The sequence below is a fragment of the Lonchura striata genome, chromosome 1 (assembly GCF_050655825.1).
Source record: "Lonchura striata isolate lonStrDom1 chromosome 1, ASM5065582v1, whole genome shotgun sequence".
Classification (NCBI taxonomy): Eukaryota; Metazoa; Chordata; class Aves; order Passeriformes; family Estrildidae; genus Lonchura; species Lonchura striata.
The window spans coordinates 32,639,715-32,662,627 of NC_140703.1; the positions used below are offsets into that span (position 1 = coordinate 32,639,715).

General features: G+C 40.7%; 2 protein-coding genes across 11 annotated transcripts in view; both read right to left on the reverse strand.

Annotated features, from left to right (window-relative positions):
- TEAD4 (TEA domain transcription factor 4) overlaps positions 1-1,410 on the reverse strand; it is a 52,423-nt gene extending 51,013 nt beyond the window's left edge. For 6 of the 8 annotated variants that reach the window (XM_085573652.1, XM_021548976.4, XM_085573604.1 and 3 more), the window contains exons 1-2: positions 1,241-1,410; positions 805-883 (exon numbers count right to left, since the gene is read on the reverse strand). The gene's annotated coding sequence lies outside the window, so the exon portion shown is untranslated. Of the gene's footprint in view, positions 1-804 lie in introns of all 8 variants that reach the window. The other 2 variants (XM_085573643.1, XM_085573612.1) reach the window with 1 other exon arrangement.
- A 4,193-nt stretch (positions 1,411-5,603) lies between these two features.
- The window catches only part of TULP3 (TUB like protein 3), a 31,529-nt gene continuing 14,219 nt past the window's right edge, over positions 5,604-22,913 (reverse strand). For 2 of the 3 annotated variants that reach the window (XM_021548904.3, XM_085573559.1), the window contains exons 3-11: positions 19,033-19,195; positions 17,074-17,250; positions 14,902-15,032; positions 12,920-13,117; positions 12,295-12,407; positions 11,791-11,905; positions 9,776-9,874; positions 7,747-7,918; positions 5,604-7,181 (exon numbers count right to left, since the gene is read on the reverse strand). In XM_021548904.3, the coding sequence (XP_021404579.2) occupies positions 7,048-7,181; positions 7,747-7,918; positions 9,776-9,874; positions 11,791-11,905; positions 12,295-12,407; positions 12,920-13,117; positions 14,902-15,032; positions 17,074-17,250; positions 19,033-19,195 (1,302 nt within the window). In that variant the 3' untranslated portion in view covers positions 5,604-7,047. Of the gene's footprint in view, positions 7,182-7,746; positions 7,919-9,775; positions 9,875-11,790; positions 11,906-12,294; positions 12,408-12,919; positions 13,118-14,901; positions 15,033-17,073; positions 17,251-19,032; positions 19,196-19,385; positions 19,569-22,913 lie in introns of all 3 variants that reach the window. The other variant, XM_085573574.1, reaches the window with a different exon arrangement.

The following is a 22,913-nucleotide window of genomic DNA, read 5'->3' on the forward strand; positions in this document are numbered from 1 at the left end:
ATGAGTGTAACTCCAGGTTAAACAAAAACAAAGTTGATAATTACTTGTGGTTAGTTCTGAGTTTTTGTTTTTCTTAGAGTTTTTATTTAACATATGCGCTCATTCGCTACAGAATACAGAAGTTCTTAAAACACGTAGAGTTACACTACTTTCATCTTCTGCAAAAAAAGCCTCATCTTTAGCATCCCATGCAAGAAACTGTTTAAACGGAATTATCTGCATAAGATAAAAGATTACTCCGGAAAGATTTTTGTTTGGTTTTTTGTGTGTGTGCTCGGTTTGTTTGGGGTTTCTTTAATCCCTTCCTGTGGCATGCCACCAAAACTCAACTCCAACTTTAGAATAACTGAACTGGGAAAACATTCCCTCCTCATCTTTTGGTAAATTTAGCCCTACAACAATCTACGTACCTTCTCACAGACAAGCTTCCTTATGACTTTTTTGTTCTTTTTTCCCACGAAAAATCATCCTTCATAATTTACATTAAAAATTACTACATTAAGTACCGTTCATCCTTTCCACTCTCTCCAAGCGCATCTCTACGAACCGCACAGAAACCGCTTTTTTTTTCCCCCCTCTCCCCATTAGCGCTGCAGTTTTCAGCGACCGAGTTCCCGAAGTGGCAGCGCGGGCAGCGCTTTCCCGGCGGGGGAAGCCGCCGGAGGCTCCATTGAGGATGTTCCCATCGCTTCCTTTGTACGCCTGTGCCTCGCCTGTCGCACACGAGCGGCTCCGCACCCTCCCTTCCAGCCCGTCTCCCGCAGGCACCCGCGCCACAGCCATCGTGCAACAGCGTGTCCCGACCTGAGCGAGGCAAGAGCGGCTGCTGTTCCGCAGGGGCAGCGGGGACCGGCTTCAAATCCTCCTTCAGCTCCAGGACTTTCTGCCGAGAGAGCACCGAGCGCTGTTACTGCGCGCCTGCCCCTCGCTCCCGCCCGATCCCCACCTCCGAGCCCGCAGGGGTGGGAGCGGGGGCTGGTTCGGGGCAGCGGGCGGCTCAGCCTCCCGCTCAGCATCGTCGCCGCCGCCAAGTCGCAGAGAAAAAAAGTTGGCGAGGAGCGGCTCCGGGGTGGGCCCGCGGGGCTCCCCCTTGCCGGTCCCGCGGCGGCGGGGAGAGGCGAACAATGCCGGGCCGTGCGGGTGGCCGGGAGAGGATGGGATGGAATGGGATGGGATGGATGGGATGGGAGCGGGGGGGCAGCCGGGCCGGCGGGAGCGGAGGCACAAAGCGCACACTCACCTGAGGAGCGCGGCGCGGCCGGCGGGACGGCGAGCCCGGGCGGCGGCGGGGCGGGGGGACGGCCGGGCAGGAGTTTGGGAGGAAAAGGGAGGGTTTTTATTTCCCCTGGAGTTTGAAAGGAGGAAGTGAGGAATGCGAGGAATGAGAGTTGGTATGAAATGAAGGCGGCCGAGGGAGGGAGGGACTGCCGGCTAAGGCAGGGGCTGGGACGGGGCGGGGAGGGGACTGGCGGGGGGCGGGGGGCAGCGGGAGAAAGGCCGGGGCGGAGTTGGGAACAAAACCCAGCGGGGCCGGGCGCTCCGCGGCCGGGGGCCGCGTGTGACCGGGGCGGAGGGAGCGCGGGCAATGGCCGGAAGAGGGGCCCGCGGGGGCGGGGGAAGGAAACTCCGGGCGGGCGGCCGGCAGCGGGGGAAGGGGGCGGCTCGACAGCGCTGGGAGCGGGCGGGACGCCGCCGCCTCCGGGAACCGAGAGCAGGCACGGCGCCCGGCGCGGGAGAGCTTGGAGTGCGCGGCTCGCTCGGGCCGGCCTCGGGACCCCGGGAACGCCGCCGCTTGCCTGGTGCTTCCCCTGGGGCGGTGAGCCAAGCGCCCGTGAGAGCGCTCCGGCCCCGGGGACAGCCCCGCGCCGCCCGGACAGGGACGCGGCTCCCGGGCTCCCCCCTGCGCGCCCGGCACGGCCCGGCGGCTGCGGAGCCCCTGAGACCGGCCGTGATTCCCACCCTGAGACCGGCCGTGATTTCCCCCCAGAGGCCGGCCGTGATTCCCACCAGCACCGCGGAGCCGCCGCGAAACAAATAGCTCCAGCCCGACGCGGCAGCCCAACAAAGTGCTCGCCCACCAACCCGCAAAGCAATGTCTCCCCTTGGCTTTTCTCAGCCTCATGTCAACGCTGCTCCTTTCCTACCTGTTCATACAGGAATGCCGGTGTGCTGCGCTATAAAATTCTGATAGAGACTGAGAATCGCACGAGGGTTGAAAAGCCACATCCCCAAAGCAAAAGCAGTAGGAAACCAGCAAGTTTAGTACATGTAGCTACCGTCTGTCCTAGCAGCAGCTCGGGGAATGCAGCTGCATCAGCAAACCAAACTTTTCCACGGCTCCAGCAGGTGATTTTGTCACAGGTGGCTGGTGTTCACATAACTACCTGTGAAGATTTATAAAACATGGTTGCCTTTCTTTAAAACTTCCGTTTAAAAGTTTTACTGAAGAAACTTGAGGGTTTTTGTAAGAACCCAAAGCTAAAAAAGTTCCTAACTCTTTCAAATTGCTGTGAAAATCACAGAGACTGGAAACAGGTCCTAAATGTGTCCTAAGGCCTCAGAATTGATGCGCAAACCCCATCAATTTCATAAAACTAAGATTTTCTGATACAAGTGTAGAAATGAAGAGTACATACAACATAAATAAGGTGATGTCACAAAATTCAGTGAAACTATTGGAGGGGTGGGGTGTGTTCTGTTGTTTTTTTAATATAAAGCCCTGTAATTAATTAATCTAGTCACTTTTTCTATTAAGCTATATATATGTTTTAAAAACCCCTATACACATGAAAGGTAATTCATTTCTTATCACATATATTCAGTTGGAATTCTAGGCCAGGTCTCATACTTATGTGACTAACATTGTTTTGCTCCCATTTCCTTGCCAAACCAACACAGCTCAAAGAGAAGGAATTAAAACCTATTCCTTCCTGTGAATCATCACACAAATTGTTTGCAAGACTTCAGTCAGTTGCAGATGGAAATTCACTCAGGAGAACACAGGTTTTTTAGTGGTGTGTTGTTTGGGTTTTTTTACTGGAGGTAATGCAGAACTAAACAATTCTGCTTAGAACAGAAAGCTGAGAGTTGGACAAACTTATCAGATTAATTCCCCAACCCTATTTGTACTCTATCAGAATGATTTTCTTCTGCAATTTTAAAATAAAGCCCTTTCCCCTCCCCAAGTAAATTAGTATTGCTTTCCCTATAATAAATAAAGGGCTCAATTCAATTAGGCTTAAGAAAAAAATCCTTTGTTTTCACCAAAATTTCAGTTGTTTTGTTGCAGACAGTGCAATGGGTTGCCTTGTATGGAGATGTTAATTGAATCAAATTAAATTATCAAAAATTTCAGCCTCTGGAATATATTCACTCATTTATGTATTCTCTAAATTGAATGTTAAATTTCCAGAGCAGGTTATGGTTACCATAGCCTTTACCTTAAAGCATGCTGGAGAAGTTAGTTTGCTTCTGGATTTTTCTTCCATTTTGGCACAGAAGAAGTGACCTCCAGCTTCCAGTGAGGAAATAATAATTCAATCTAGAACACCTTAAGGGATGCAAGAAGAAAAGAAACTATAGAGTGTACAGTTCAAAAGATACAAGAGTTAACACTGGTGCAGGATCTCTGCCTTCTTTCCTGGAAGAGCTTTCAATTGTTGTCACCTCACAGTGGGAGCCAGCTGTTTTCCCTATTAGTAAGGGAGCCCTTACACATCAGTGTTGCTTTTCCACTCTTTTTCACAACAGTACGCTGAGCAAAATTTCTTGGTCCTAGGATTACTAAAGGGACTTTCTTAATTCTGAACTAGTTCCAAACTGCAGTTAGGTACAAGAGTTTGATCTGGCGGCAAAGATGAGATTCCTGACTCTGCGAAAGAAGGAATCTGTCCACAGGTGTGTTTCACAGGACTACACACAAACTCTTAACTTGTAAGTAACAGGGAAAGGTTTGCTTGTCTTCTGTACCAGGAACAGGAAACCTAATTCAATGTCCCCCAAGAGATTTACAGAGCTGTTAATCCCACCAAGTAGAGGAACACACTAATTAATTATTAGTATAAGAATTATGCTAACAGCAGCAAAACCTCCTCTCCTACTGCTACCAAATTCAGCAGCAAAATTTCAATGAGAGTGAGACCGCCCTAAAAACACAATAAATCATTCACTCTCTTTTATGTTTGTAAGCCCAAGAGCCTATAGCAGCCTAGGAGCCATTTCCATCTGCTAGGCTTGCCTTTAGGAATCCAACTTAACCATTTAATATGCTTCTTTAAGATCTCTGTGGCATTTCTAGCATGTTACATTTGCATATATGCAACTAATACTGCTGTGTTAAAAACAAATGTCCAGTCATGTTTCCCACTTTTCTCTCCCCTCTAAGACTAATTTGGCTCAGATGGAAATAGTGGAAAAAACAGAGCTGCTTGAAGAATAGGGCTTACATGTTGAGAGCTGTGCCAGTTTCTGATTATCAGATCCATCATATCTCCTCTTACTGAGGTTCATACATCTCTCAGTGGAAATAGGAAAACATAACCACTTCAACTTGGTGTTCTTCCTAGCCTTGTATGACTTCACGATCTGATTCAGAAAAAAAAACATGTTCATGTGCTTCAACAGTCGAATAGGTTCAGATGGAAGGTGGGAAAATGCAGTAAGGACCGTCTCAAATGCCCTAGCTGGATGCTGGGAAAAACATTAAAAACATGGGGCAGAGAAATTGAACTAGCTTAAATAATCAAATAGAAACCAAGAACTATAGTGTAATACCTGATAATATTGGGGGAGGAAGGAGGGAGTAAAAGTATTAGAGAGATTACCCTTACATTTATTCCCAGATTTCCAAGTGTATGGGAAAAATACCCAACACCACAAAGAAAGTGAACTGAGAATTAGAAAGGAAAAGAGTAAGAAGACAGATTATATTCAAGAAGATAGAAAGACACTGAGGTAATATGTCACAGAGAAGGAACAAAATACACCCACAAGTGACAATTCTAAAAAGAATAATTTAGAATTAAAGACTTTTCAATATATAAATTAGTTTATTTTCATTTAGATATAAAAGTTATAAATACAATTAATGTAAAATAGTATCTGATAAAGATGACTGAATCAGTTCATCTATCTGTGTAATTTTACTGAGAGGCTGTGATGTGATCATTTGATGTCAAGAAATAGCTTGAAGAGTCACTGCTGACAAGGCTAATTAAGTAAAAGGATGCTTTCTGAGCACACAAAAAATCATCTTGAATCAGAAATTAGCATCCTACCTTCAGATCACCCCAAAATAACATAAGGCAATTTCTTTCTCACATTCCTAGTCAGAAAAATAATCAGACAGGTACACAAACTGACTTATTTTCCTGGATGGGCAGAGGGAATGCAGGACCATCAGCCAAGATTTCAGAAGAGCACAGCTGGAAAACACGGCTAGGTCTCATCCTCAACCTGCTGAGCAGCAGGAAGGCACAAAACAGATCCATCAGCATTCAAGTTCTCTTCATGGACTGCTTTACTGGCAAAATCATCTCAAGGAAATATCTCAGCAGCTACTGAAAAATGCTCATCTGAAAAATACAAGGACTTCTCAGCCTCAATTCATATTTTACAGTTAAATACAGTGTTTATTCATGATTACAATCATTATTCTTTCTGGCTGTATCAGAAAACGTCTTCACAAAGTTTTGTTAATTTGAAAGCGCAAGTGATACCTTACTGCTGCAAAGACTCCAGAGACCAAAAGCAATATATCTGCTCTTTGCAGTTTGAAACAGAGTTAGTCTACTGACAAGGACAATATCCAAAGCTGGAGAACACCTAATTCTTGTCTCAGTAGAGGGCCACACTTCTCCAAACCATTGTGAATATGGGTAATAGGCAAGAAGCAGGCAAGACAGTAACTGTTCTGTGCTTCAGTACACAGGCCACACTATGTTGCAATCCACTCTGGTGAGTTAAGGCCACATGAATCAAGTGTTCCATGCTGTGACACAGTCTCCATACTGTACATCCAGTATTAAAAATGGAACATTGGAAGGACACATTGCAAAGCCTTGTGGTAAAATTACATTAAACTTACTGATGCATTTGAAAATACCTGTAATCTCTTTTTGAGGTAACTCCTTCTTATAGGCAGGTTAAAATTGTTTATAAAAAATCTACTTTAATATGTCATGCCTTGAGATAATCTCACATTAAAAAAAATAAAATTGGTCACAAGCTTATACCTAAAAGTGTAGCAAATTTCATGAACAACGGCATAATTAAAAAATATTTCTCATCAGTTTACAGTCTAGAGTCAACCAACCAGAATACTGCTTTTCAGAAGTGGTACTGTATATTGTTACAATACTATCTTCTGCCAAATTCAGCCAGATTCTATCATCTATTCAGTCTCATTTTGCACATGGTTAGAAGTAACAGAAGTAGCAATGAATATAATATCAGCCACTGAAAAGGGAGTGTTTGAGATTTGATTGTTCTTCTTTTGGTAAAAAGACTGTCAAGGGATGGAGAAAAATTAGAATACTGAAAGGGAAATGGAGTATTAGTCTTAGCAGACAATCATTCCACAGAGTAAAAGTGTTGTATTAGAGCCAATGTCTTATTCCAGCTCTTCTCTTTTTTTCTGAATTCGTTTGATTAGGAACTCTTGAGTAGCATCATCTCCCAGGCTTTGTGGAAGCTTCAAGGTAAATGAACATTTAGCCATTATTTTTCCAATCCTAGGTGCAAGGAGTTCCAATAAGTGGGCTTAGACTACTCTCATGCAGCATCTGTAAACAGGATTCTAAAAGCAGACTCAACACCAATGACAGAAACATCACCTAGATTTCTTGTTCTTCCACAATCCATACAGAGGTTGCTCCCAAGGTGGTCTGCTGTCAACTCCCACAATGCTCTGAAGGCTGGAACTGGTTTTCTAATAAGCCTGCACAAGTCTATCCTCCATTTCCCTTCCAATATGCTCTTCATTGGAACCTGGAACTCCTACAGGATGTAGGGATGGGAGTGAGTTCCATGTTTTATGTCTGTTGTCCCTCATTCACAAACCAATTTACTATCAAAGCTGGAGAGTCCAATAGCAAAGGCCTGAAGAGCACAGAGAGGGTAATTATAGTCCAGAGTGAACACATCTTCTGCTACACGACCAAACTGCATCACGATGTAGTCAGCTGGGGAGAAAAGATATTCAGAGATGAACAGTTTCACAGTGAAGCAAAAGAAAAAATAAACCACAACAACAAAAACCCAAACAAACAAACAAAACCCCAGAACAAAAAAACAAAAAAAACCCAACAAACACCCCAACCACAACCCCCCCCACATCTGCCAGTCCCACCAGTCCCAAATATATGTAGTTGGTGTATCCATCGTTTCTCACAAGACTGGCCTTGCATCTGTCCTCTTGAGTGACTGTGCTATTCTAGAAATTACTTCAAACCATTCTTTTGCTAGCCTGAAGGTGCTGTATTAAACCTTTTCTTTCACTTCAGGAAGCTTTCATTTGCCCCCTCTTTTGCTGCAGTTATGGACAGCAGAATCTGCACCCACCCCTGAGAAAAAGGAGGTCTTATATAATTTTCCTGACAGTTCAGAAATCCCCAGTAATCCTGAGCTAGCTTCCTTTACCCAGTTTCCTTTCTCTAGGGAGGATGTCCTATTCCTCCCAACCCTCATAAAATAAATTAGGTTCTCCCTGTTTAAGTAAGTCCTACACACTCTCCACCAGACTCTTACGGTCATTGTCATGGACAATCTGGAAGTTCTTCACTGAGGCCTGAGTGACCCTCCCATGGAAGTTCAAAACATAGGATTGAGTATCATCATTCCAGACTGGAGCCTTGTTGTGCAACTCAATGAGGTTCTCTAAATTTTTGTTTTGCCATTTTGACAGCAGACCCTCATGCTCCTGTTCAGAAGAAAGAAATATATTTGTCAGATTTGGAATGGCTCTGCCTCTGAGTACCACCTCTCTTGTGTGTGCACTCTGTCACTTTATTCCCTGTTTAATGAAACACAATGACATAATTTAAACAGTCCTACTGAATACTTTCTGCCAGTACCAGGAAGATACTTTTATAGATTCCCAGTCCAAGCATTCCTTTTCAATAAAGTAAAAAGAGTGATAGGGAAGGAAGTGTGTGTACAGGAAAGAGAGCAATTCAGAATCCACAGATAATTGCCATCCTGCTGGCATGAATCCCTTCTGAGTCTCATAATCTTTCTCTGATCCTGTTGCATCCAGTTTCCATTTCTAACATTGTAAACTTTGAAATAAAATAAAATAATCTACAATTAACTGCACAGTGCCAGGCCCTGAGGTGCTTCAGTAGAAAGTCCAAAGGCTGCAGTAGAATGTAAGGTTAAGTGAGTGATGCTCAGTATGAAAACCAGAGAGAAATAAAACCAAAAAGATACGAAGAGGAAGCAAACCAGCATTTAAAACTTGGCAAACAATGAATTACAAGGAGATTCAGGTTGTAGTGAAACATGACATATGATTTAATTTTAAAAGTTCTGCAACAAATGAAATCAAAGCTATACATGTAAAAACTCTGAAGAGTCTAAGCTTAAGGTACTAATAAAAAAAAATGCTCAGAAAACAACCTGTTGTGGAGGTCTGACTCATATGGCTATAGAACGTGCTTCAGTATTGTACAAAGATACCATAGCAGATTTTTGAGGATAACCTAAATAAAACTTCCTGTTAAGTTTAGTTACTTTTTATCTTTATTTATTTTTTAAAAATGCAAAACAAACGCCTGAGAACTGGCACCAACTAAGTGCATCTAGATTTAGGCAAGAAAATTTAAGGCAGGACCGTGGAACCATTACTGTACTAATAGGGCACCAATTGAAAGACAATTAATAAATGAGCACTTCCAGATACAATTTTTCTGACCATTCAGAAGAATTAAATCTATTTTCTGGGCTCTCATGACTCTCTATCTCCATTCTTGAAGATTTTTTCTTTTTTTCTCTGACCTCAGGAAACATGTTCTTTTCCTACTCTCAACATGGCTGCAAATACCATTTTCCAGCATAAAACACTGACCACGCCTTTCAGTTGGTACCTCTTCTTTCTGCCTTTTGGTCTTCTCTCACCAAACATAAAATCCACATTAAGGGAACCTATCAATTTTCACCACACACCTTAACATACCTTCAGATACTGTTCTGTAAGCTTGTAGATCTAATGCCTCTCATATCTATGAGCAATCCTCACTAAACAGTCACAACAAAACTCCATCTTCTCCTTGTCCCTCCTTCTCCTTCAAGAATCCTTCTTTTCTGCTACTCCTACAAAAAGGCTAACAGCATTGTGATCAAAAATGTATTTATTCCCTTGCTATTGTACCAGCAGTACCTTATCTGTCTATTGCCTATCTGTTGCAATCCACATCCTGGCTAAGAATGTGAGCTCCTGAGAGAAGCAGGCATGTCCAGTGTTCATCCAGCCCTCGGCACAACAGGGTCCCAACATGAGGACAGCTTGTAGGTGCAACAGCAACAATGGAGAGATAAGTAAATAATATTCAGACTGACCAAAGGACTCATAAGGATACATATACTATTCAGAAAGCTACAGATTAGGTAGAAGGCAAGAACAAGTTAATCAACATATTTGGGCGACATATTTATTCTCCAGGAGACTTGCTAAAGCCCTGACCCCTAAAAGCCCTGACTGTCAGCAACACCCACACCCCAACAAGGAAGTTTTAACTTCTTCCTCCAATCTGAAACATGACCAAACTTCATAACTCACATTTCGTGGACGGATTGGAATTCGCTTATGATTCATGTTCATTCCTGGAATGATCACAGACATTTTTCTGGGACCCTTAAATCCTAAGATATTAGTTTCCTGAAAGACAAGGAAAGCCATTATTTTCAGTAAATGAGACACTTCACCTCAGAGAAGGAAAGACAGCAAAACTGAACTTGTATCACCATTTGTACTAGTTATTAGAATTTTGCTGGGTACAACTGTAGCAGCAGTTATCTATTTGCAACTTTGTTTAATTACTGAGAACTGCTATCTTGCCTTTTCTCATTTAAAGAACAGTGTTAGGAGATATGCATTGTATTAACTAATTTGGAGTGTATTTCTTACCCACTAAAACATTTACAACAAAATTATACAAGTGCAATTTCCAGGCATAGGCTGTTTGCACCTGAGGCAGTAATGTGTCGAAACATTGCTAGTGAACAAGCTTTAACTATGGCAAAGGGCAAAATATCTTTCACCTGATTCTATGTTGTCTGTATATCACCAGTTAGTCTAAATGTTTCTGAACAATGAATGACATTTTTCTTCAGATGCTGTTATTTGTGTTTAAGAACACACCTACAATATTCTCTCAAATCATACTGTTTTATAAACGTTTAAGAATAAACCCAGGAAGGGAAGTATTCAGCAACTATCCAAGCTTCAATCCTAAACAGATTTTTCCAGACTACTGAAGGAGACTGCTCCAAGTGGACTGAGTACAAAAAGTAATGGAAAAAAGTCCTGGTATTCTCAAACCATTCATTTAACAGTATCTGCCACAATCCAAGGGTCCATTTAAAGTGTCCTGTAACAATATCCGTGATAACCTTTAAAATTCTCAAGGACCAGTTAAAAGCCAGAATCTTTTAGAAGTACTGAATTGATTGACAGAAGTGATACAGCTTCTTCTAACACATTAATGCATTTTGCAGACACATACAAAGGTATTTGGAGTCGAAACCTCTGTCACTTCAAAAAATACAGGGGCACATGAAAGAATGAGGGTACTGATTTTATTCATATTTAAACTTTACAAACTCCTTATAGATAAAAGCTTAGAATTCTGAAAAGCTGACTTTATATTAACTGTCTGTGTTCATTCTAACACCTTGCTGTGTCCAGCTAGGTAGGAAACTGAAGAATACTATATACAAAGAAAATATCTAGTATTACTTCTGTAAACAGGCAAGTACTGGAATTATCACATCAATTTCTTCCCAAGTGCCATTAAGATGAAGAGCAAAAGCAAAAAATCAAGATGCTGCTCCAGTAGGCTAATGCATCTTTAAGCTTCTGTAAGAAAAATAAAAACACCTGTGAGAAAAATAAAAATCCTTACACTTCAGAGCAATTGTCTCGTAGAGAACCTCAAATTTTACTCAAACTGTAGGACTGGAATATACAACAATGTGACATGAGAACTCTCATGTAATTCTGTAGTCTCCACAAGTGCCTCCTTACTCTGAATCCTGTACTGAGGTAATTCACAAGAGCAGAAGAACATCTCTATAACAGAGCTAGAGTAAATCACAATTTACCCTGGAACCACATCCTTGCCACCAAACAAGCTGCTACTGAAATAATACCAGCTCCCTCCTAGCTCTCAAAATGCCTTAGTTTTTGCAGAACCAAATTCTATTTCACAGAGTACTTCCAGTTCCTTCTCTGGGTCTACCAGATGCCAGCTGGGCTAGAGGCAGTTCATGCTGTGACTGGCTTCATGTAAAGCATGTGTGACTGGCCACACACAGAATAGGCCAGATAAGAAGGTCATAAGAATGTTAGTTTAGGTGTTTCTCCCACTCCTGACATTGGTTGGGTTTTTTTTTTTTCATTAAATTTTTAAGAATTTATCTGTGAGGCCTCTGCCTCTTGTTGTATCTGGTTGCAATTGGTCACTTGGTTCCAAAATTAAGTGGAAGAGGCTGGCAGCAGCATGATTTTGCAAGCTGTGTTTCCTCGGTAACCAGGCACAAAGAAAGGGGCAAAAAGGGAGAGGCAGTACTTACATAACAAATAGCTGCGAGCTCCTGTCTTGTATGAGCCTTTTCCACTAAACTTTGTGCCTTGACTGGGTTAACACCATGGTCATAGACTGTAAATTTTGTTCCCATGAGGTTGGACCTAATGTCAGGTTATGGAAAAACACAGAAAGAGAGGCATTAGTAGAAAGTTTTGTCATCTTCTGAAAGTATTTGTACAACACAGCAAAAACACACATATCTTGCCATATGAATCTTCCTGCTGCCAGCTCAGTAAGGAGCTTCTGTGACGTGCCCATGTGAGCCTGTAACCTATCCTGGAGAAGCATCTAGACAGTTTCTCCTCTGAGTTGCCACAGTGAATGGTAATGCTGAAGAAGGCTGCCAACCCAAGTGAATACAGATTACATGGAGCAGAACAATGCAAGTTTATTCTCTTTGAATTTAAACCAGATTGCCAGTCATAACCACAACTCAATTAAAATTAAAATCTTATCTCAACTGTCTACAGTTTTCATCTGTGGTTCTCACCTGAGTTTTCCAATGAAACTTTCCCCTTTCCGAGATAAATCAGTTGGATCAACTGATATGAGGTAATTGGATGTTTTGCTCTTCTTTCTTTTTCTCCCTGCAAGAAGGAATGTCTGGAAAAACAAAACTTTGATCAAGACTGATGCTTTGCAAGAATGCAGAGGCATTGCTATCCAAACTGTTATCTCTCCATTTCCCGTATGCACTCCCTTTTTTGTTTAGTGCTAGTATTACTGTCTCCACAATTTTGTTCTCTTCCAAAGTGCCCAGCCTGAAATCCTATCCCTCCATCAGCTCACTTGCAGTCTAGATTTAAAATGTACCTGTCCTTTCTAGTCTTCCTTCCTTTTCTTCTGGAGCAACTCAGTCTTCCTGCTCTTTTTTAACATTGAATATTTTTATTCTTTTTCAATTTCATCTTTTACTGTATTATAGATTCTAAACCACAATACAGTCCTAATCCTGTGCTAATTCCCTCCTTGGTACCTTGGCCAAATATAAGCTGTCCTCATGTGGATGATGGCTGTCCTCAGCTACTGGTTTCCTACCAAAAGCTCTCCGTTGTACTAAAAATATTTTTTGGCAGAAGCACAATAGCCAAGATAATATGTGCTGCTTCCAGTACCTTTTTGTTGTCATCCCTTTCCAGATGCATGTAGTAAGTAGGGAAGAGCCCCCGGTCCATTCCCTTTTTATCTCTAGTGATTCGACACTTGACACTAATTCCACGGGGTGCAGGGCGCAATGCAAAATCCTCCAAGTTCTCTACTTCTCCCAGCTGTGCATCTGCCTGAGGTGATGGACTACAGGAAGCACCTGTTTCCTATGGGAAGAAGCATCATATTAGCAAATTAATATCAGATCAGTGACTCTGGTATTCCACAAGAAAATAGTGGTTTGTTGAAACAAAGTATCATGTCTCCAGAAGATACTGAGGAAAGGAAGGTTAAGCAAGATACCATCTGTATTTCCTCAGAAGAAAGCAGCTGAAGGTTTTACCTGCTCTTTCTGAGGAAAGACTAAGTCTCCAAGAGGAAAAGAGAAAAAGTACCCATTAAGCAGACGTGAGTGATTTGCTAGAAAGGGAGAAATAGGATGAGATGCTGTAAATATTCTAAGCAAAGAACCTCTTTGCTTTTAGAACTTCAACCACTGAGGAAAATAAAACAGAAGGATAAAGCAGAACTGATGGATGCTGCAGTAAGACAGGCTGGGATTTTGTGAATGAAATGAGTTCTGAGATTATGTTGGTTCAGAACAATAGCAGAAATGGAGTAAGCTGCTGGTGGAACCGTATCAACTAAATGTTGGAAGAGCCTTAGAACAATGTGCGTAGTCAGTATACATAGAGTAATCAAAGGAATTAAAATTCTAATGGAAATATGGTACAGGTCATTAAATTAATTTTTTTTAGAGGTAGCTGAATCCTGTGAATTGTAGCACCCAAGAGATTCCTCTTTGACTGGGCCTTCAAGATGAAGTTGCAGGTTTATCCGCATTCCCAGCTACATTCAGTAAGAAAATTGAGTGAATAGCATAGAGATACATACACAGACTTGAAATTCACTGGAGGGTCTCATCCCTTCCCCCCCTCCAGCACCCACCACCCTGTATCTCCAGCACTTTGCACCCACAGCCCAGTCTCCCAAGAAGCTGACACCCAGACCTCTTGCACTACTCCCCTACTAGTGCAGGGCATCAGTCACCTCACAAATACACTCAGGTGGGTCTCCCACAGCATGGACTTTGAAGGGTGTCCAGCATCCATGCTCAAACCCCATGGCCCTTGTGTGGTCTGAGCTATCTCAGACCCTGTGTCTTCCTGATGCTGGTCTCTTACAACACACTGGCAAGCCCAGCACATAATTTGGCAACATATGTATGTATGCAAGTATGTGTATCACACAGACACACACAAACACATTCACATGAGAAACAGAAGTGGCACTTCAGAAGAGAGTGGGACATGCTGAAGTAATCAAGGCACAAGGCTTGGGCAGACAATCATATTGTTCTGCAGTTGTTTATGCATATCTGATGCCTTTTACCCCCCTTTAATCCCTCTCTTCCCATGCTTATTACTCCCTGATCCATCTTGATACCCTTCTTTTCCCTCTTAAGTTTCTTCCCCTAAACATCCCACATGATCTTTGTCCAATCCGGCATTCTCTGTTCCATTCCAAAATTCTGTTTCTCTTTGCATCCCACAATAAATGCTACAAACCTTCAGGAAGAAATCTCTCCTATGTTTGCATGGCATTTCAAAGCTTCTCTGAGTCATTTTGGTGAATTTTGCAGAGACAATGGCCCAGTCTGTCTCCTTTAGGGGTGACAGTGCTGACTCACTGTGTTCCCATATTCACTGATTAGGCTGCCTGGGATCCTCCACCCACAATTGTTCCTCTGATCATTGCTAAGTCTTTATGTTTAACTCAATGTCCCTTCAGTCAGTTAGCCTGACAATCTTGACCTTACTCTGCTTTCAGGGAATAATATTGCTGGCTACTGTACTTGAAGCTACTGTATTTTAATCCAGTGCTCCAGGGGTTATCACTAAAATCAGGCACGTGCCCAGTGCTTATAAGAAAAGGATTTCAAGACACTTACTGCAAAAGATTTCTCGCTGGATGCAGAACTAGGCCTCTCAGATTCAGGGTATGGTGAATGAGATACTGGTCTCTTACTAGCTTCCTCCTCTTCTGTGTCCTCCTCATCAAAATTCAAACTGCCTGAAATTCCTGTCAGAATACAGGATAAAGCATGTTATCTCTGAAAGAAGGTGTCACAAGTTCATGGCATCATTAATTAATGTATGGCTCTTGAATACCTACTCACATTCTTAATTTCTGCTTTTTCAACTGATGATTCTTAATTTCTGATTCAACTGCTGATTTTTTTCATGTGCTGTATCTCTTCCTGAGCCTTGTAATTATAACTCCTACTGATATTTTGCAGCAGTCACTGTGCAGATGATTAAGCAGCTGTCAGGCCTTTATTAATATGATATTCCATGACATAACATATTGCTTAGTTTATGTTGTCATTGAATTAATTTTGCATATTTTCATGCAGAAAAGTCCTCCATGTCTTAAGAACAACCATAAAAGGAAATCCCGATCAATCTGCTGAAACTTATCCTATAAATTGGATAGGACTTTACAGTTTACATTCTTTACCATTTTCCCTCAGTCTTGTCCCTGAAACAGGGTATGTCAATTTTTCAGTAAGAGCCCCTCCGTTCTTACATCAGTCTGGTCCATAAATACTAATAATGACTTGATTTCTAAAACTGAAGCACAGACTGAGAAATTTCAGGATTTATTTAATCTTAACCTAAGCACAGTCATGTAGAGATTACTGTGGGAATATAACTAAAATAACTCTGGATAAAGACATTTATGAAGAGGTTCTGTACACATTACTATTTGGTATGTCCCTCCACTTGGAACAGTATCATCAACTGGTCATTAGGAAGAAGTTCTTCACAGAAGGGGTGACTGGGAGTTGGAAAGAGCTGCCCAGGGAGGTGGTGGAGTCACTGACCCTGGGGGTATTTAAGGAAAGACTGGATGTGGTACTTAGTGCCATTGTCTAGATGACAAGGTGGTGTTAGGTCATAGGTTGGACTCAATGACCTCAAAGGTCTTTTCCAACCAAATTGATTCTGTGCATCCAAGATTTTGCTCTGTGATTCTTTTCTTTAATTTGGCTGTAGAAAGAAAATGTATCTAAAGTGTTACAGACAGTGAACACAGCCTGCTTAACTGAATTATTTTCTGAGAACATATAACAATGCTCTGACATGGCACTGCAGAGAAGGGGCACTGCTGGAAGTCTCAGATAAAACAGAAAAATCCAGTCTTAACAACCTGTCAGTAAACTTCCCAAGGGACGTTTAGGAAGAGGAAAGGCGTTGACCCTGGTACTCCAGCCAATTTCAAAATTCACTGTTTATATTCTACCTCCACTAATTTCCCCTGAAGTTACTGGATATTCTCTCCTCTTTCCTTTTCTAACTCTTGTGTAATGTTGCTATCTGTAGGTAAGCAGCTGTGCCATCTAAAAAGTGGATGACAATACCTCTGAATGTGATAGTACCTCAATACATGCAGTGTACTGGAAACATTCTGGGAGACAAGCTCTGTGAAATAAAAAGAAGCTGTATACTAAATTAAACACTAGCCATTATTTTACTGCAAAGTGCTTAGGCTGCATACCACAAAAAAAAAGTTTCCTGTAGTACTGGCAGCAACTTAAGATACTTGGCAGACAGAGCTTGACACTCCACTAGGAAATTACTCAATGGGATATAACTATTGAATATATAACTCGAAAACCATTGACTGTGACAGCCTCTGACTCAGAAAAAAACCTTTCCTGTTAGTCTCCTAAAGAGTCAAATCATGGCATTTACTGAAGGTTCCTGCTGTTGTGAAAATATTCAAGCACCTTATCAAGATATAACATATCTGGAATAAAAACACCCCAAACGTTAGCAAAATGTGGTATAGCATTTTGTCAGCAATTTCCTTGGAAAGACCAGAAATTATACAGCACATTGAGAAACCCTTAAAATATAGCTGGTATGGTTCAAATATCAGGAAAAGGAACTGCAGCCCTGTACTTCCATATGCTGTAGAATCTAGTAACTCTTTTAAGTGATATCCTACAGACATTTGTTTCATGATTCCTCATTTTTAATGCCATTTTATTTAATGAAATAAAGTTATAAAAGTAGAAGAGCCCCAAAAAAGACATTTACCCATTATTAACTCTTACCCCGCTTCTGTAATATTTCTTGTAGATCTGGCTTGCTTTCTGTATCTGTTACAGCCTCTCCATCATTTTCCTTATCTGCATTGCCTTCTGGTTTGGTAGATCCAACAGAGAGAGTTTGGAGCTTGGTCCCCAAATCCTGCACATCTGATTTCAGGAAAGCAGCTGGTCCATCAATGCCTGCAGGCCAAAATGAAACAAAATTCCAACATCTATTTTTTTATAGCCAAAGATGCATCCCAGGATGGTGGCTCTTTTCATCTTCCCTTCTTCTAGCATCTCTTTAAAGTACTGAAATATACTTGTTCAATTTTTTTTTTGGAAGGCCTAGGAGGAGTCAGGCCTGGCTCTGGAACAGACTGCCTATTACTTTAAACATATCAGTTATCAGTTTCTCCCTATTTAAATGCAATGCTTTTTACAAGGGCTTAAGCAATTAAAACAAGTTGTATTTGTCATGCAGATTGATAGTTTCCAATTTATTTATAGACATCGCCCTTATTTTCTTTCCCTTCATGTTGTTTGTTTGCTCCTATGCCAGTGAGTACAGTGAACACCATAATTGGTGTATCACAATTTGATAAAAGTATCTACAGCCATAAACCTCTATCTTTTTGTTAGAATGAAATTTCCATGTTTAAATCATACAACACAGCTGTGCACCACACTTGATGGCAGCATTTTGATGTCAGGGTCTGGCGTAAGACCTAATATGTAGCACGTAATACCTAAGTGTAGCTCCAGCTTTGGATTTCTTGTTTTCCCACTCTTTCGCTTCTTAAAACTCTACTGCTTTAACTAGGCATTGCATTTCTGACATGTTTACTTACTGAAGACTTGCACCTTAAAAGTTATAGCTATCCTATCTCATTCTCATCTTGACTTCGAAGTGTCTTTTAACATGAACTTTCTTACACCTGATTTTAAACATAGAAACGCTACCATAAACATCACCACTTTCCTTCCCATCCTGTGATCCTGAAAAGCATCTAGAGAATAAGAAAAATATTCAAGAGAGAAGAGATTACATAGTTCCAACCTTCAAACCAGGTAACACCCCTTGTTTGGAGGTTTAAAATTCTACTGTGCATATTAATTTGCTATCAATACAATATTTGTATTACGAACTCCTGCAATAGCACACATCTCAAAGCCTTAGAATGTTTCCCATTACTTTCTTGATAAGCTGATGGGATCCTGGCTCTCATAAACAACTTCCTGCCACTTCCACTAGAATGTAAGGATTTAATTGCTGCTTTTTTTATCTCCTTGTGACATTGGAGTCCTAAGGCTCTCACTACTCCATTTCTTTTCACTCCTAAAACAATGGTCCCTATTTTCCTGCAATGTTTTGAGGCCACCAAGTTATTGCCTTTGGCCCTGATAGTACTCTATGCTTGTGACTTTGTGGATCACTATAGCCTGTCATGTTTCAGTTGTCTCAATAAAGCCCTACAGATGAGTTAAAAAACATCAAGAGCCTAACACAGTATTCACAGCAGTTTTTGTTTGCTTTCTCCACTTTATCATTCAGTCATATGCAATCTTGAGGTGGAGTATGTCATGACACAATAAGGAAACACCATACAAGTAGTCACTACTGAATTATTTTATTTATCTTACAGCTTTAGAAGATTTTTTTACTTTGGATTTGTATGTCCTCACCATTAAAGAAGTTGCCAGCCCATTTCTACAGTTCTTCTAGCCTAACCCAAGGGAGAGATTATTCAAGGGCAGATGAAGATTTACAGCTATCAAAAAATCAAGGTGAGGTTTTTGCTTGCTTTCCACAGTTTAGTATTGCTCAACCATACTGTACTATAATTCAACTTTTGTATATAGAAAATTATGTAATCAATCTTACCACTTGACCCCTACCACAGCAATGTAATCACCCATCTGTGGCATAATGCATACACTGGGATTTTGGAGAACCCTGCTGCAATCAGGTTGATTATTTACCATGTAAAATAACATCACTGTGGACAGGGGTAGGCGTTTCTACTAAAGGAGTCTGCTCCTCGCACCCTTTGGGCTTTGACCTGCGTGGCTTAGCCTCAGGATTTGGCTGCACCATCAACGGATCGAGGCGTTTCTTCCTCTGCTTCTTCTCTAGAAGGGCTCTCTGTGAAATAAAGAAAAGCAGGAAACAGAGATCAGTAACCACATCTAGAGAGGCAGAATCCACACCTCAGCCACTGACAGTGATATACATATCCCTGATGAGAATGTCAAATAAACCTGAAATATTCTTGCAAGCTCTTACAAAAATCCTACACACAGACATCACCGCACTTTTGGAGTGAGATACTGACTTTGATTCTCCACGAGAGGTTGACATAGACACCTCCTTATTTTCTTGTCAAATCCTTTTATCCAGTCTCAATTGCAGCAATCCATAATAGACACAAATAGACAATTTCAGTAGTCATCCATAATCCCATATGAAACAGTCAGGACTTGCAAAGGAGAAGGTTTTTATTTCAAAAGCTATCACCCTGTAGAGAAAACTTAAAGCAAATAGTTCCCAGAAACCAATGCTGAGAGATAAAGAGAGGGACTTAAAGTGTAAAGATAAATAAAATAAATAAATAAATAAAAGTAATTAAAATTGGAATGACAAACTAAAAAGAAATTTTATCTACCTTGCAAATTTTTTCCATATACTTCAGGACTGAGAAGAAAAAACTGTTAAGTCCAAATGCTAAAAATTAAAATGTTATTTCTCCAAGATACATATACATTTGATACTTAAGATTTCCTACTAAATGAGAAGAGAAACAACTTCTAGACTTAAATCAAGGCAAAAAGGGGCATGGTGCCATTTTAAAGACAGACATGCTTAGTCCTTAAAAACAAAGGTGATGCATGAAGAAGGAAAAATAATATTCTAATATTGTGCATCATTATGCATACAACATGCAGGCTCCTTACAGTAAATGCAGTTTATCCATGGCTGTCCTTTATGTACCTGAACACCCATTAAAACTGTTTTTGACGACAGAAACCATTTCTCCATCAAATTATTTTCAGTCTCGATGCACCACCAGATAAACAATTCATCAGTTCCAACAATTCAATCCACTTGAGACACAGACATTTTTGGAGCCCTCTTCTCTCTCGTTATTCTTTTTCTCTTGTTGGTTTTTCCCTCTGCTATTAGTCTTTTTATCTCAAGTGAGATTAGTTTCTCAGGCAACTTCTCCCTGAGGAATTCCAACATAACGAGGCCTATGATTCTTTATTCTGTTTTTTTCACTTATCTAAAAGAAAAAAAAACCGCAAAACCAAAAACACAACCACCAGAACCCAAACAAAACCAAACATACAAAACCTCAAATACAATAAACAATCAAACAAAAACAAATACCTTGAAACAAAATTACTTTTTAAATTTAAATTCAGAATTCCCCTTTGAAGACTGGAACGCAATACAGGTAGTGTTTGCTACTGCAGAATTATTTTCAAGATTATCCTGCAGAGCAAAAATTACACAGAATTGCAAAGAGATTACCACATTTGTCTAGAATAAAAAAAGAAAAATAAGCAGTAAAGTCAAAGTCTAGAAAATGAATTACAGATGTGATTTCTAGGAAGGTAGTCAGACCTTTGAGAAGCATTTACATCGGTTTGTGTTGGTTGTTCATTTTTTAAATTAAAGCTGAGGAAAGGTAAAAAAAATGTCATAATAGTTTATAATTCTCCAAAGGAAAGAAGAAAAACAACAATCAAAACATTCTGCTGAGAATAAGGATTTGAGAAAAATTGTTGTCAAAGCTTCTCTACTTGACAGACAGGCAAAAAAAAAAACCCAAAACCCAAAAATCCCTGCAAAACAGACACAACCTAAAGGCAGTAAGAAAATAAGAAAATATACAGCTACTGTTAGAATGCAAATTGAATTTGGGATCAACACAGGATATAGTAATTTCAAGAGTTATTTAATGGATTATTCTATTAGATAAGCTCTTTTTAAACATTTCACTGCTCACCAGTCTAAATTGTAATTATTATTCTTATACAGTGTTACATCAGAGGGTTTCTTGGACTCACCAACAACAGGATCAGCTTATATTAAAACACAGTTTACTGCTGGTGGATGTGACTGATTTTCCTTTCTTGCAAGAACCACCAAGAACCAAGGATAAGCAAACTGACAAAACTTGATAGTAACTTAACTTTTTCTTAAAAGCTTCTCTTTACCACTTTGCATACGGAGATGGAAAAAATATGTGCAAGTCCACTGTCAGGACCGCAAACAGTAGTTCATTTTCCCTCCATAAGGTGGCAGAGCAGCCTGCCCTTCAGTACCATGTATTCCCGGCTGTATTCCACTAAGGAAGTAGGAAAAGGAAATGGGAATTTTGTTTCATTTTGTCTACTAATTAGCCTTTTCCTCCAGCTCTGTGTTACAGTAAAAATCCATATAGTATTATTACATAAAATGTAGATAGTTCATAAACAGGACACCAGAACACACAACCCATTAAATAAATAACAAATACTAATTATCATTATTTGCTTGAGATTTTGTGCGCTCCATGCATTAAATATCTCCAGAAACACCTAATAAAACCATAACATCAGAACATAGGATGATTGGAGGATCACAAACCACCAACTCCTGTTCAAATGAGCTTCCAAGAAGTCACACGAAAATATCTAGTGGACTATTAAGACAACTAGTTTAGTACCCTTTCTCCAGCTGTGGTGCCAGGAAACTGATATACAGGAAAGCTCCAACCACTCCAGCCTTAAAGGTGCAATCCTGCGCTACATATTAGCAGGTACAGTCCTAACCCTAGCAGGCCATGAAGGGTGGATCCTAGCTAGGGAACATCCTCTCCTCTTCCAGGTGGCTCTCAGCTCACGGCTGGGGCAGCAGTGACAATGACAACATCAGTGAAACTCCACATCAAGAGTAATGCACCACACCAGTGAGCTCAGAACCACGCCAGGCTTCATGTTCCCACTGCACAGGGAGAGGGCAGCGTTGCACTTGGTGCTGCAGAAGCCTAAGAAGACTCAAAAATCTTCTACTAATGAGTAAATAAGCACTGCCTGAGCAACCACAAGCTCTTGCCTCAAGGAAAAGACAGCAGTCCAGGAGAAAAAAAGCATCCTGGCAGGCAGAGCTGGCCCACAGATGGAACTTGATGTCATGCATTATTATAAATAATATTTTATTGCAATTACAGGGTGTCCAAACCCATCATAAAGATGGATGGACAGGCATGTCTCTGCTATGGTTTATTCCAGATTCTGTGTATGACCAGAGATTCTGTATATGATCCTGCTGGATTAAAACATTTTGCATTTTTTAAATTCCAATTCCTATAATTGTTGATGACATATTATTCAAGCAAGGCACCAGCTACAGACAGCAGCGAGTCCATCATATTTGGTAGTGATCTCCTATTGGTTTCTTCAGAAGGCATAGTACTATTAATGTAAAAATAGACTTTAAAATTAATATTGAAACCTAATTCTAAAATCCTAAATTACAGACTGTTAGCACTTCTCAAATCTCATTTGCAAAGACCAGGGAGTTAAAATATATTTAGTGACATTTTCTAGGTGTTTCTTTTGCAGATGACTGCAATCTTGACCAAATCCAAGAAAGATGGAAACAAATTTGTGAAAGGGAACAAATTATTTAAATTGACCTCTTCATGATGCAACTGACAGCTGCTCTGAGGGAATTCCACCCAGCCCGGCAGTTTTATTTTGGAGGAATAGCCATGCATCCCCATGGCAAGGCCCGACACTAAGCACACACTGATCACAGTACCCAGCACTAAGAGATCATGACTATTATCAGCTTATGACCCAAGACCAGTTCT